Source organism: Heliconius melpomene, chromosome 1, assembly GCF_056956725.1.
Source record: "Heliconius melpomene rosina isolate 202511_hmr_F chromosome 1, ASM5695672v1, whole genome shotgun sequence".
Lineage (NCBI taxonomy): Eukaryota > Metazoa > Arthropoda > Insecta > Lepidoptera > Nymphalidae > Heliconius > Heliconius melpomene.
The window spans coordinates 11,302,381-11,317,187 of record NC_140389.1 but is presented as its reverse complement, the minus strand read 5'-3'; the positions used below and the strand labels follow the sequence as shown (position 1 = coordinate 11,317,187).

The following is a 14,807-nucleotide window of genomic DNA, read 5'->3' as shown; positions in this document are numbered from 1 at the left end:
GTACCCATTTTGTAAAATGGGCCGGCCGCATCTTTTAAAACGAAAATTAAGAAATACACATTTAATTAGTTAAACATAATATGACGCACGTATTTTTATTAATCAATATAAAAATATAAAATAAAATGTGCAGACGTTAGTTACATCTATTATATTTGTTCATAGATAGGATATGCTCGCTGCGGCGTGCGAGGGCGGCGGGCCGTGGGCTGACGCCGCTGTTTGCACGCCACGGTCAACATTGTTAGCGCGGCCGCCGCAAATGTTATTACATGATTACTTGCTACCAGCTACCAGCTACCCGCTACCCGCTACCGCCCCTCACCTACCGCACTCTTTGATCTCCAGCTCATATTATAAATGGTTATTAAAAAACAACTTAAGCTATCCTTTTTATAATTGTTAAATAAAAATGTAGAACGGAAATATCTAGGATTTCTTAATACGATTATAGATAAGCTTAAACTAAACTATAATATAAACATACAAGTTATCCCAGACGCGACTACCGATATATCTATATTAGATGTTGAAATAATTAAAATAACGACGTATACCTAAGTAACATTTGTTAAAAATAAAATTAAAATGTAAAAAATATTTTTTTTCAACATTGTATCTCGATTGTTGTTAAACAATAGCAAGAGCGTCACAGGTACGACGATAGCGCGGTCGAGAGGCGGGCTCCCGGCGGCGGAACACGTTCTGCGGTTATCGAAGCCTCTTCATCAATCGATCTGCCGTCCTCGCCTGTCATACGAAGCCGCCTCACACCCCATTTTGAATATAAAACTTGGAAACAATAAAGAAATTATCATATTTTTCTTTCTTTTAAATAACATAGATAAGTATAGACATGATATCACAGCTTTTATGGGCAGACTCCAAGACTAAGATATCAGGTAGATAAAATTAGAATATAACTATTATAAATTAATAATAGTACCAATCAGTTGGGATATGTTATAATTTTGTTTTATTTTATTATCAAAATTGTAACATTAAAGCTGTGTTTGATACTGTAGTAGTGAATATATGGGATAGTGTATACAATGTCTGGTACATTGGAAGATAATATAGTGAAATTATATTGAGATATGAAATGACGAAGTGACCTTCAATGCAATTAGATTATCGTTCATTGACCTCTACACATGTCATATTGCCGAGTCAGAGGTTGCACGAGCACGCTTAAGTAATTAACTAAACACATGTATTATGTATGTACCTAGGTACTACACATAATCCATGAGGAGAAATGTATATTATAAGTATATCTCGATTTTTTAAATCTGGCAATGATGTTGCACAATATATTATATTATCAAAAACAACTAAGTAACACGTATTAATTATTATTTTAGAAGCAATTACAAAATAGCTATTTATTTTATTTGAATTGTACTTATTCTTAATTCGATCCTTTCGAATCTGTTTTAGACAGACAAATATTATAAATACTATTTGTAGATATTTTTTATGATGATTTTTAAATACTGATACTGATTTTTTAATATTGTAGACATAAATCATATTTCATACAGCTAGGACATTTTTGCGAAAAAAAAGGGTTGAAGAGACAGAAAATTTGCATGGAAGTCACTCACGAGCAATGTGCGTGTGCATTGCTACACCCTACGAGTTACGATATAAATCATAATACTGTACTGCAGAATATTACATAAGGTAAAGTAAGGTAAGGTAAGGTATTTCTAAGATAACACAGAATGTGCCAGGATAACGGCTGTGACTGTTACTCAAATGACATGAGCAGATGGCAATTATAATCTACAGTCAATGCACAATACATCTTATGTATTTAATCTTATTGAAGGAATTATATGGATATAGAAATATGAAAATGTTGTAACTAAATTATGATAATTAATAAAATAACAAAATTATAGCAAACATTAATTTATTCATATAAAAATATATTATTATGAAAACATTTATAAAAATATATAAAATCAAATTATTTCAAATAAAAAAGTATTGCTCAAGATATCACATTTTATAAATTCATTATAAAAAATAGCTTGTTAGCAGCATGCTGTTGTATAAAAGTATGTGTAGATATAAATCTTAAATTCTAATACCCATATTAGTTTTTATCACTACAAGGCACTTCTATTATATTGTAAGTTATTAATTTGCCAAAACTTAATAATCTATAATATAGTAATAATAATAAAAATCAACAAGCATAATAATAAGCATAAAAAATTGTTAAATTATAAATTTTATTTTAAAATAAATTTCAAGTTTATCCAAAGAACCTCTAAAATAAATTATACTTGCATAATTTTTCATTTTTATATCAAAACACTTTGTTTGTAAAGTGTTACAATTTGTTGTTTTAGAAATATTTATGACACTAAGTAAGAAATATTTGTAATTTTCATCTTTAACTTATATCTATTTTATAATATAAAATGTCTTACATTCTAATAGTGTAAAAATATATAAATGTTTCAAATTTGAATAAAAAACACTTCTCCTCAGTCTTTACATTAACAATTATAGCCAAGACATAGTAATTTTGTACATACAACTTAATAATAAAAAAATATTATCATAAAAAATACATTGAATATTTGTACTTAGAATGTCATGAAATCTCTTTGGAAATAAAATATATTATTGATTTCATAAACATTTCAGATATTATACATTTGAAAATATTACAAATACTATACAAAAACACTGCAATGTTATTATAAATGCAATTTAGTTGTTACACAAAATGCACATTTCCTGAAAAAATATGAATTTATTTAACTGAAAACGCATAAAAATTTCTTTGTATTGATTAAATATCTGTATTATATCAACAACAATAAACATAATATGCATAATTAAAAATTACATTATCATTCCTTCCTCTTTAATAATATAAATGAATTTATGATAAATTGCATAATATTATAAATTCAATAAAAAATATTTTTCCTAAATATATAACTGTTTCTTTTCCATAATATATTTATATCAAACAGCAGGCACCGGTGTAAAATGAGCCAGTGCATAATCGTGATAATACATCATGATGGCCAATGGCTGCCCCAGTATCAGAGAGGACCACACTAGTATGTTCCCCCATCTAGCCCCGAGCCTCAGTTGAGCAGTGCGTGATAAAACTGATAACGGTGGTTGAGCCATCATGCCTAAGAACGCCCAGACACGGAACATTTGAAGTGGGACACTTACCTGAAAGTTATTAATTAGTTATTAAATTATATAAGAAAGCAAGCATTTGACTATATTTGCGACATTCATGGATTCGATTCCTACTGGGAGAATTAACTAATTTCATTTTCTCGGCCTGGTAAGTATAATGTAAGTTATAATCGTTTAATCAATCAATTATCAATCAGTTAAATAATAACATTAATAACTCTACATTACGTTATCAATATAAATTATTTTATTAATTACTATGGAGGCCATTAAAAAAATATTTTTAATTTAGATTAATTGTTTTACATTTACAATGTACAAGCACCGGTAACAAAAAAATCTATTCTAAATTTGTAAACCTCAAAAGTTTGTTGTATGTATTAAAGATTTTCTTTTTGTTTTGGACAGTCCATTTATCAATGACGGCTGTAATATTACATCATGTTATTCTATTCAATCTAAATCACTATACTTATAGTCAAAAGTAAAGCAGTAAAGCACATAAAATGCTCAGCACAGCTCTTAGTCTTAACACTAGGTTCCCTCTGCTTACCTCACCATATACTTATAATAAATTTAAAAAAAGGTAAACGTACCAAATACTCGTGGAAAAACGCCGATATGAAGAAAACAACTATACTAGCGGAGGCCTTGGTGTATCCCATCTCAGTAATGGGTATGTAAACATGGCGCACCGCCCACACGTGGACCGGCAGGTTCCAAGTGCTCCAAAACACGGCTATATTATTAGCATTCCACCAATCACCGTAGAACTTACGATCAGCAAAGTGCAATAACTCGCCCATTAAGTTAAGAAACGAATGGAAACTCAGGTAGAAAAAGCACAGCCAAATTAAATGGTTAGGGACCTGGAATACATAGAAACAGTCGATTTATTTTGTTAAATCTCAAAAATGTTTAACATAAGGTTTTTTTTTAATAATATATTGTACATATTTAATTTTTTTTAGGAAATTTTATTTAATCAAATTTTCCAATAATTTAAAGTAACTAATGAGTTTTATAATTGACAAATAGACGAAAAATTTTAAGCAAATTATTTTTTACTAGTTAATACCATATAATCCATTATTGTACATCAATGTTATTTCTTTAAAAATGTTTATGTAATTCATACAAAAATCGTTTATTTGAGTTTCTCTTACAATATCACGTATTGGAAAATATACAATAGTGTTAGAAATCAGAAGCGGTAAATACAAAAACAAAACAATGTAAGATGGTCTAAACAATATTTCACTCCAATCAAATAGAAAAACAAAGAAACAAACAATTTAACAATTGTCATCATTGAACAAAATTTCTTACAGACTTACAATGGCCTCTATATAAATTTTTATCGAACAGAACACGAAAAATTAACATAATACTGCCATAAAAAGTACTTACAGCGAGTTTCAACAGTCGTTCAGTCATCTTCACGATGTCCATCTGTGAAAACGGATCGACAGAGTTCCTCACAGAGGGTATCATCCATTGTTGGAACAATGACAACACCAAGTTCATTCCAAATACTACTTCCACTATCCTTTTTATTAGGAATCGTTTTCTAATTCTAAAACGATAATCAATTATTACTAGTACATTAATTACATATTTTCCCTATATCGAGTTAATTTCAGACATTGCATATTGCCAATGAGACTCCATTTTTAATCAGAGTAGAGTAACTAAAACTGATACATTTAATATCGCCAATATGTGGCACAATTTCAAATACATATAATTATAAGGAGACTACAATTTTAAATTTTAAAGTACTATAATAAATTAGTTATTTTTATATGAGCCATGTGAAATATACATACACATTATATACAATTCAACTTCCATTGAAATTATCATGCAAACAAGCAAAAAAATCGTCATTATCTTTAACAAAATGCCTGTAAAAAAACAAATATATTATATGTATATAAAAAGGTGCATACATGGGATCCTTACCGGGTAGTGCGTGGGAAATTCAATTCGTAACAAAGGGTTGGTGCCAGTAAAAAGTAAAATAGATCTTTAAGGTTTAAATTATCTGGATATTTGACTAAAAAAGATGAGGCCACGTCATTTTTCTCATCTTCGTGGGATTCTGGAGACAAACACACCAAGGTTTTTTGTAAGTTTATAAGAAATGTTGAAAAAGAAGCATTCGATATCACCCGAAATAATCAATTATATATTTACAAAGATAAAAATGGCTTGCTTATATACTTTGCATTATATAAAAAAAGAAAGAACATTTTTTTATCACTGTACTACCACCTTTATAACTTCAGATTAAAAAAAAATATTAATATTTATAATATAAATACATTAATACGTGCGTATCGACAATATACAACGTAATAAATAAAATAAAAAATAATTATAGCAAGTGCATTTCATTTGATACACTAAGGAGCTTTAACAGCGACTTTGAAGCCAAAAATATAAAACCAAAATAAATTTCATATACAAAAACAACAACATAAAATTATAATGTTATACACAATCTAAAAATCACAGCACTAGTAAATTATTTAAGCCACAAACAAGCTTTAAAAAAATCTAATATCCATAAATAAATAAATAAATTTAATAATAAAATATTAATTACACACAAACTACGTGCAAATAACGTTAAGTGCGATATACTATATGTAACTCACGATCTTGTTCCGCATTTACTAGTTCATCTGCAAATATAATGTGCCTGTTATTATTTATTAACCAAATTACTTAAATACTATAATTTAAAATAATAATATGATTAAATATTGCTATTAGAACTCTTAGAGACTCTCGGGCATTTGGGATCGAACCCATAACCGTCGCATTTACAGTGCCCATATTATCCAACTACAATTTTAGTGTTACCATTTTGAATAAATAGAATTACATCACCATCATCTATTTTATTGTATTGTAATATATCCTTTGTACTTTACACTTGTAATTATTGTGTAACATAGCTGACAAAATTATTATCAATATCATTACGTCAAAACCAAAGTGATTATCATTAGTGCTAAGTAAAGTGTTATCTGATATGAGTATATCAGTATAACATAATTATTATATTCATAGAAAACCTGACCCTATGAAAAGATATGTAAATTGTTCAAGATTTTGTAAGAAGTTAAAATTAATTAATATAAATTTGTATCTCGCTCACAGCAGGGTAGGAGAGAATCTAGTTTTAAGATTATTATGCATGCTAAATGGCGGAAGGTGGAGGAAGTGTTGTTACTAGACCAAGGAAATTCTACCACCACCACCACTTACAGTCAGACACTGCGCCGCTCCGTCACAATGATCTCTTACTTTGCATTGTTAAATATTTATTACCTCCTCTTTATATTATTGTTTTTAATCGTTTATTTATAACATCTAAGCTTTATGAAACTTTTATTTATATTTAGGAGAAACTTAGTACAAATAAACTATTAAGAAGAGTAAAACGGCCAACTCAATGTCACACTATTGAGACTGTCACTGCATAAAGAAAACTTTTGTTATCGGGAATGGGTTCCATAAAAGCCATAACTACAGTAAGATCGACGAGTCGTGGCCGCCCTGACGTTAGTTAGGCTTTCTGAAAGCATAATCAAGAGTAAGAAAACCTTCAAGCCAAATCTGCGAACCCATCTATCTCATGGCCATACTGTACTCTCGACACATCTATCTAGAGTCGCATGATTGATCGCATGATAATGTCCATAAAAAATATAAAATCTAAATAAAACACTCACTCCAATTCGGGGCAGACAGACTTTGACGACGCAATGAGTTCTTGTATTGTTTGCTCCTCATCACACGCCTACACCAGTGGTTAGTTTGACAGTAGCTCCAAAGTTTTAGAAATAGCACCAAATAAATCATACAAACTGTTGAAGATCCCACTGAAACACAGAGTACATAATTGTAAATTGTTTGTTATTCATTTTTTTTAATGTTATTTATCCCGCGGTGTTTTCTCACTATCTGTTTAATTTTCGAAACATTAATTGTTGAGTGGTTATAGTTTTGTTACCAGTTTGAAGAAATAAAATTACCAAAAATTACCAGTTTGAAGAAATAAGTTAAAATTCTCGTGTGGGAATCGAACCCACAACCATAGCGTTCACACAGATATAGGCAGTTATGGCGCTACGCCACGCCTCCTGTTACCGCCGACCTCTTGTGATTTTGACGGTTACGGGGATATTTATATTTTATATTTAAGTACCTAATATCTTTATACATACCAAAACTAAATTCATCTCCCTTGAAGTACAATACAACAACAGGTAAAGTGATCTCAGAAAGTAAGTTAATTATTTGCAGAGTTACTCCAATTTTCTGTGATAATATCTCCTGTAAAAAATTCAAATAGTAACCTTTGTATAGAGATCTATAGATCGATAAATATTCTAAAGGAATATGTTATTTAACTTACAACTGCTATTGCTTTTTCAATCAATAAACTCACAACTGCTGGTACCACGCTAACTGAAAAAGATAAGAATTCTCTTGAAATCAGTGTAATAACCGCAACATTATTTATAATCCAATTAAGGAAAATAAGTAGGCATATTGCTTTATTAGTACAATAAATAAGTATGTTTTCATTTCAGATATACAGGAAATATATTGACTTTGTTACCATATTAATGTTAAAATAAGGAATTAAAAAGTTTGATATTTAGCCAATATACAAAATTAATATTGTATAATTTTAATTTATAATGTGCAACTTCTGTTAATCTATGATGACATGAAATATATTTTATAGTTATTGGCAAAAAGACTTGCTATAGCCGGGTTTGGTTTGAGACCATGGCACAGAAATTTCAATTCATCAATTTTGTGAAATGTGATTTACTATACAATTAAAAATAAGATAACTTACAAATTAATAAAATAACTGAGGGATACTGATGACTGTAGCCTTCATTGTAGCCAGTGAGAACAATAATCCATTCAAATGGATTCACTCTTATACCATATCTATAATAAATAAAAAACTTTGTAATTAAACCATAACCTAAAAACTAATATGTATTAACAATTACAATATAAGTTGCTTAATTATCTCTGTTCCTGCAATTTAAGACTTCACCTATTATTAAAGACAATGGAAAGTGTTTTCTGGATATTCTTCTATAAATAATAATATGGCACCATTTAAAATTTAATCAATAGAAGTTATCAAAGGTATATTACATCTAATTAAAATAATACAACTAATAAAACTAATATGTATACTACAATCAATAAAAGATCTCATAGAAAATGTGTATACCAATATGGTAAATTTGACTCTACATAATGATGAAGGCAAAGAATTGAAGTAAAAGGTAAGAAAGCAATTGACTCACAATTCTGACTGTTTTAGATTTTGAGTAATTATCAGCAGCAGCTACTTTAAGTAAAAAGAGAATATGATATAATGTAATTTATATATATGTAGTTACTTACTAAACCTTTTTTATAATTAACATATTAAACACATTTTAAGTTCCTATACATCATTTCAATATGTTTAAAAGAGCATCCTGATTATTGTGTCTAATTAAGTAGTATTTTTATCAGCAATTACTTACCTGTACAAATATATTTGATTATCACAAGTAATTGTGTTTAGCAACTTACTTTAAAAAGTTTTCAAGACACAGGCGAAGTCCTCCAATAGTTAACATCAAAAACCCCCAATTAACAAGTCCAGTAAAATTAGTGAACTCTGAACTCCATGAAAATAAAGAATCTCTGGGTTTGTGACATCTAAAATGTATGTATATTATAATAAAAACAGATAAAATTTAAAAAATTAAGATCTAAAAATTTTATTTAACTTCTTGCAGTAACATAATAAAATGATAAATTAATGGTATTATAATTAATTTGGTTCAATTTGCTTACGGTTTATCCAGTTGAGAATTTCTTGCCTTTTTCTCTTTTTCTGTTATTTCTTCTGCTTTTGTTACACTCTGAGCTCTCCTATATCTCAAAGAACTTTCCTCAATTTTCGAAGGCATTTTAGTTTTTTTATAATAAAATCTGAAAATAAGTGAACGGTTTGTTAATGTTTATAATTAAAAACTATTTATCTTAATCGTTAATAAATCGTTAATCTTATCAAAGGATAAGTTACACCATGTTTATAGTATATTTTCTTACCTATTTAAGGTGGTTAAAAATTTATAATAATTATGTAAAGCAACAAAACTTATTTAAGATACGTTTCAAATATAAACAAATTAAAGTTTGTAGTTATTTATAGAAAAACAATATTGAAGAACATGCTTGAAGTTTGTTACTATTGAACCGCTGTTCTGCCGATGACACAAATGACAAAATTATCAAAATATGAATACCACAGACAGAACACATTTACTCATACATGATGAATATTGAATAATGACTTTGAGATTTGAGACTCAAAATTTGAGTTATGTAGTAGTAGTGTAGTAGTAAGAGTGTGTTATGTAGTGTACTAGTATAAGCAGATTTCAAATTTAATAATAATTTAATTCTAATTTTCAAAACGTTCAAAAGTCTCAATTTGAAGAAAACTGGTTTGATTTGTAAAAATATTTAATACTATTGTACCTAATACTGCTCCTTATCTAGGTTTAATTCTTAAATAGTGTGTGTGTAGAATCCGATACTTTTTCCTAATTTAATGAAATGTGGCAAAATGGTGCCGCTTCATTAAAAAGACCCTGGAAACTATAGACTGAAATATTTGAAAAAATTATATTAAACCGCGGTTTAATAAATGCTTAGAATAGTCTCTTCGAGTAAAGAATATGTAGGTTTTTTTTATTTATAATTCTTATGTATATATACATTATTTTAGATTCTTCAGATTTTTTTATGCTACGTAAGCAAATTTATTTAACATTCATAGACAAATTTTTAAAATATGCAATTATCAATATGTTATCTTCCTAATCAACTTGTCAACCGTTTCAAAGGTCACTTTTCCTTTCACGGGTCGGATATGTGGGAGTGTAGATATGCTTGCTGTAACGTAATGTAAACCGAAATTAAAATTTTATAAAATTAGTGGGAAAACCATTATTATATTAGAAATAAACTCCCGATAAAAATACATCATTAACTATGAAAATTTGGACATCAGAACATACTTTTAAGTACGTTGTTGTGACGCAATATTAACAATTCTTCATTCACTAATGTTGAATTAAAATCCATCTAATTGTGATAATCTTGCAGCCATCCTTGGGAAACTGTGGCTCAAGCAGCATGGAGGAAATATCCTAATCCTATGAATCCAGCAGTTATAGGAATTGATGTAGTTGACAGAAAAGTTGTAAATGGAGTTTTGCATACCCACAGACTAGTCAGCTCTAAATGGTTCTTTCCAAGATGGGCACAAGCAGTAAGTATTTTCATTAATTTATAACTTAAAGTACAATTTTTAATATTTTTTATTTGGAATATACAATACAATAATAATGGTATGTTGTTACCTTATTTCAGCTTATTGGCACAGCTAAGATTTGCTATGCTAGCGAAAAGTCTGAAGTGAACCCCAATGAACGTCAAATGACACTGAAGACGAGTAACTTGACATTTTGTCACTATATTGCTGTAGATGAAACTGTTAAGTACATCCCTCACCCATCTGACCCTACAAAAACACTTCTAAAGCAAGAAGCTGTGGTTACTGTACAAGTAAGTAACAATTCAAATACAAAAAAATATTTAATAAACAGGTTATGAACTTCAAATTCATACTTGTTTAGTTGTATTTGACCTTTCATTTGAAGTTTAACACATTTAACCTTTTTAAACATCCAATTTGCATTTTTAAACATGAAATTCATGCTTTTACACATGAAAGTTTTGTTCAGTTCATGGTGTTTTGCGTGTGCTTACATCAAAGTTACACTTTTGAACAGTGTTGAAACACTCCATTCCTCACAAATGATTTATTTTTATTTCCTGACTCTGGTTACAAGACAAAGTATGACTTCTGCTGCTCAAAACACAGTATGTTTTGAAAATAAGACAATTTAGTACTAGGTAACCTCTGCATACCCAAAAAAAATGTATGAGTGACTTTATGCCTTACATTTAATGATAACATTGATAAACAATAAATGTTGTTGCTTTATTCTGAGGTATAATTTATGATTTTATATAGCCACAAGAGAAATTAATAATTATATTTTTAATTGTAAGAAAGTACCACTTTCAAAACAAAAAAGAATATGCATTGAGGTATAGTTTTTAAAATATTTGGTTGTAATTCATTAATTTTAAATTAAGTTGTATATATTAATGCATATATTAATGTTGGTTGAACCCACATAGTTTATATTTTAAATTTTATTGACTTTTAAAATACAATAACTAAGAATAGTTTTAAATTACTTTAATAATTAATGCAAACAGAGATGGTTTTTCCAAAGTACAGCTGTTGGCACAAATATTGCATAGAAAACACTCTGAACAGCAAAGTGCAATATAAGATTCAAATGTGTGTGTTTTAATATTTCTCAAATAATAAATCTGATTAATTGGTTTAATACTGTATATGCCACTTTTGATACTGTGAATTAAAAGCAATATAAAATGACTTAAAATTATTTCAGGGAGTACCACTAAGCAGCTATATGGAAGATTTACTGACCAACAAAATTTCATTAAATGCTGGCAAAGGACGCCAAGCAATTGAATGGGTAATAGGGAAGATAGACTCTGAAATAAAAGAATTAGCTAATACTGCTTGTAAAAGTACAGATGAGCTTCTATCACAAACAAAAAAGTCTTTAGATGATATCACAACAACAGCTAGAAGATCAATGGATGATATATCATCTAAAGCAAAGCGATCTTTGGATGATATAGAAAAATTCAGGAAGGCAAATGCTAATCAACGAAGCTGAAAAGAGGAGTGATTTCTCCATATATGATCATGGAAGGACTAAAGGATAGAGATAATTCATTCATGTGAAGCTTATTTAGAAATATTTCATTATTTTGAGCTTTACTTATTTTTCATGTAAAACATATAAGAAAACATATAGCAAAACTTTTGCAAACCTCATCCATGAACATTTATATTGTTTTAGCAATGGACAAACTATTTATAGTGAGGAATGTGTTTAATTTATTTATTGTATGTGAATAATGAGTAGAAAATGTTTTATTGGTGTATAGTGTTGCTGATAAAGCATTTATATATAATGGTTTAAAAATTATGCATTTTATGTACATAATAAAAATTAAAATGTGCATTTTAGTAAGTTTGATGTACTAATATAATCAGTTTTTTAATAATTTCACATGATGATAAGTGTTGCTTTTATAAATAAACACATCTCCAGGCAACACGCATAGTATTTTATTTTGTAATTTATAATTAAAATTTATTAAATTACTTGACATGACAAACATATTGTAAAGTCCAAAACAAATTTTAATTTCCCAAGAGATTCTTGTCATTTCTCACTAAATAAACCAATTTCATTGTAAACTTTTCTTTAAATACAATACAATTTTGTTACTGATAACTTCTTTATTTTTCCAATTCCTTTATAATTTTGAACAGCATTTGAATTACTCAATATATTCGAACAAATAATACACTAATGATTATCTATAATCAAAACTTAAATATCTTATTTTCTATATTCTACAACTCAGTTAAATAATATAAATATAGTATAACCTCTTCCCCAGTATATTCCTCTTTCAATCAAAACATTCGAAATAATAGAAGGCTGGAAATGGAATGGAAGGAAGGGCTTTACCATTATAAGCAAATGTAATATAATGAATTTGGCAAATACAATATAATGAACTTGGGACCTAAAGACTATTGCTATTATTTAATACAAAACTATTAAGTATAGTGGGACACACATTTTACAGTAATAAAAAATCATCCCAAAATCATTGGGTGCTAGTCCCAGAGGAAGTCATACCACCATTTGTTACACTCACTGGAGTTCTGCTAACAGCTGCCAAATGTGATGCTTTATGCCTCTCTAATTCATTTACCCATGACCGTACATGTTCAAGTCTGTGCCATGCCATTTGCAAAACCTTTTGTGATGCATATCCAGACCCTTCATGTGGTTGGCCTGTTGAAACTTGTGTTAAGTAATTTATTTGATCACTCAATTTTGATTCTACTTGACTTAACGTTCTAAGGAATTGGGAAGTGTTACTTTCTGCTTGTTTCTGACTTGATTTTTCTTTACCCAATTCCAATAAAGCTTGAGCTAAAAATGAACACATCAGATTAGTTTATAGGAGATTTACAAAATTTTATAGATATAACAAATTTAAAGATATACCTGCACACTGTAAGCATGTTATGATATCTTTTTCAATATCATCCAATACCTGAATCCTTTCAATAGGCCCAGCCATTTTAATGTATCACACAAACGCGGTAGTTAATTATAAATTCTTTGTTAGTAATAAAAATAATGAACAGAAATTGTGGATATAATCATTAAATTAAAAAACAAACGAAGACTAAACTATTATACCATTAAGTATGTGCACAGAACACATTTACTCATTTTGGTGACCTGTGTAGATAATAGATTAGATTTTAGAATATAAGATATAGAAACTTCAAACTAGAAAGTAGAATCAATCAAGAATGTAGATTATTAATATTAAGTCTGGCCTCACACAGACAATAATATTGTCAATAAAGTACGTATTGTCAATAATATTGTGTGTTTGGCTGGTTGTTAATATTATTGTAGATTGCTAGAAATTCTATTTTGCTACGATAATATCGTGGAGGCATGGTTATTGTCAATATTATTGTCATGTGCGGGCGAATAGCAATATTTTAGTTGCAAAAATACTGTAAAGGAGGTGGACGCTTGTGTTTTTTATTCAAGATAGATATGGGAAACTTATCCAGAGTTATAACAAAGAAAACCTAAGCATATAATTTCATTAATAACTATAATAAAAGTATTAAGCAGTGATTCTTTGAAAACAATATCTTTGCCATATTCCCACTTATCTACTGAATTCTAGAGGCATTGCATGTTGAGTGGCGAAACTCAATGCTGCGTTTTGCCTCGACACCAGAGAGAGGAAATGACAATATTAAATATTTTATTGCCTCGAACTAACCCACCACCTGTCTCGTTTACAGTCACACTTTGTGCCCTGGGACACGAACCTCTGTTAGTTATAGTTCATTAATAATATTGAAATGATTAAGCTCAGTTTTTTTCCTCATTCAGTCTTTGATAAAAAAAATTATTGCCTTTTTTGTAAGTAGGCGAAATGCACATAACTAAAGCAATGGCTTTGGCTTGCTATCCATTTTAGATTTAATACATACGCACACAAATAAAGCTATTGAGCGACTGCGTCACATTTTGCGACAAAATATCGTCAATAGTATTGTGTCGTTTGCGGGGCCATATTTTTACGAATTGAACAATATTATTATCAATATAGTATTGACAATAATATTATGTGTGTGTGTGGCCAGCCTTTGTGGCCTTAACATCATAAATGGATATTTTATTTAAAAAAACAAAATTGTTGTTGTTGTTGTTGTTGTTCTTTAATTATGGCGATCCGAAAAAAAACTAAATTATTATATACTGGAAGACACTGACATTGACGTCAATTTA

The 14,807-nt window shown here is 28.9% G+C and overlaps 3 protein-coding genes across 5 annotated transcripts; 1 reads left to right on the top strand and 2 right to left on the bottom strand.

Moving 5' to 3' along the window:
• Positions 1–1,901: 1,901 nt before the first annotated feature.
• On the bottom strand, positions 1,902–9,512 carry mdy (diacylglycerol O-acyltransferase). 3 transcript variants are annotated; one of them, XM_085185177.1, is made up of 12 exons: positions 9,334–9,512; positions 9,076–9,213; positions 8,809–8,937; positions 8,066–8,163; positions 7,613–7,665; positions 7,422–7,530; positions 6,927–7,076; positions 5,844–5,870; positions 5,146–5,284; positions 4,591–4,756; positions 3,777–4,049; positions 1,902–3,210 (listed from the first exon to the last, which is right to left on the bottom strand). In XM_085185177.1, the coding sequence occupies exons 2-12, from the start codon at positions 9,189–9,191 to the stop codon at positions 2,992–2,994; spliced, it is 1,479 nt and encodes a 492-aa protein (XP_085041303.1). In that variant the 5' UTR covers positions 9,192–9,213; positions 9,334–9,512; the 3' UTR covers positions 1,902–2,991. The 3 variants fall into 3 exon arrangements, with proteins under 3 accessions (XP_085041303.1, XP_085041305.1, XP_085041309.1); XM_085185179.1 differs by having other exon boundaries at positions 9,387–9,512; XM_085185183.1 differs by lacking the exon at positions 5,844–5,870 and having other exon boundaries at positions 9,334–9,504.
• Positions 9,513–10,136: 624 nt separating this feature from the next.
• slmo (PRELI domain containing slowmo) lies at positions 10,137–12,698 on the top strand. The gene is made up of 4 exons (XM_085185187.1): positions 10,137–10,313; positions 10,396–10,561; positions 10,663–10,857; positions 11,781–12,698. The coding sequence occupies exons 1-4, from the start codon at positions 10,282–10,284 to the stop codon at positions 12,072–12,074; spliced, it is 687 nt and encodes a 228-aa protein (XP_085041313.1). The 5' UTR covers positions 10,137–10,281; the 3' UTR covers positions 12,075–12,698.
• Positions 12,699–12,936: 238 nt separating this feature from the next.
• MED11 (mediator complex subunit 11) lies at positions 12,937–13,731 on the bottom strand. Its single transcript, XM_085185190.1, has 2 exons — positions 13,491–13,731; positions 12,937–13,415 (listed from the first exon to the last, which is right to left on the bottom strand). The coding sequence occupies exons 1-2, from the start codon at positions 13,564–13,566 to the stop codon at positions 13,084–13,086; spliced, it is 408 nt and encodes a 135-aa protein (XP_085041316.1). The 5' UTR covers positions 13,567–13,731; the 3' UTR covers positions 12,937–13,083.
• Positions 13,732–14,807: the final 1,076 nt, after the last annotated feature.

What these genes read in the sequence shown, in the direction of transcription:
- mdy (XM_085185177.1), bottom strand. Translation starts at nt 9,191, where the DNA reads ATGCCTTCGAAAATTGAGGAAAGTTCTTTGAGATATAGGAGAGCTCAG. An exon ending in CTCAGTTATTTTATTAATTT is followed by an intron (nt 7,666 to 8,065) that starts GTAAGTTATCTT and finishes TATCTTTTTCAG; the next exon opens with TTAGCGTGGTACCAGCAGTT. An exon ending in GGGAGATGAATTTAGTTTTG is followed by an intron (nt 7,077 to 7,421) that starts GTATGTATAAAG and finishes TCTGTGTTTCAG; the next exon opens with TGGGATCTTCAACAGTTTGT.
- slmo (XM_085185187.1), top strand. Translation starts at nt 10,282, where the DNA reads ATGAAAATTTGGACATCAGAACATACTTTTAA. An exon ending in ACATCAGAACATACTTTTAA is followed by an intron (nt 10,314 to 10,395) that starts GTACGTTGTTGT and finishes ATAATCTTGCAG; the next exon opens with CCATCCTTGGGAAACTGTGG. An exon ending in TTCCAAGATGGGCACAAGCA is followed by an intron (nt 10,562 to 10,662) that starts GTAAGTATTTTC and finishes ACCTTATTTCAG; the next exon opens with CTTATTGGCACAGCTAAGAT.
- MED11 (XM_085185190.1), bottom strand. Translation starts at nt 13,566, where the DNA reads ATGGCTGGGCCTATTGAAAGGATTCAGGTATTGGATGATATTGAAAAA. An exon ending in AACATGCTTACAGTGTGCAG is followed by an intron (nt 13,416 to 13,490) that starts GTATATCTTTAA and finishes GTTCATTTTTAG; the next exon opens with CTCAAGCTTTATTGGAATTG.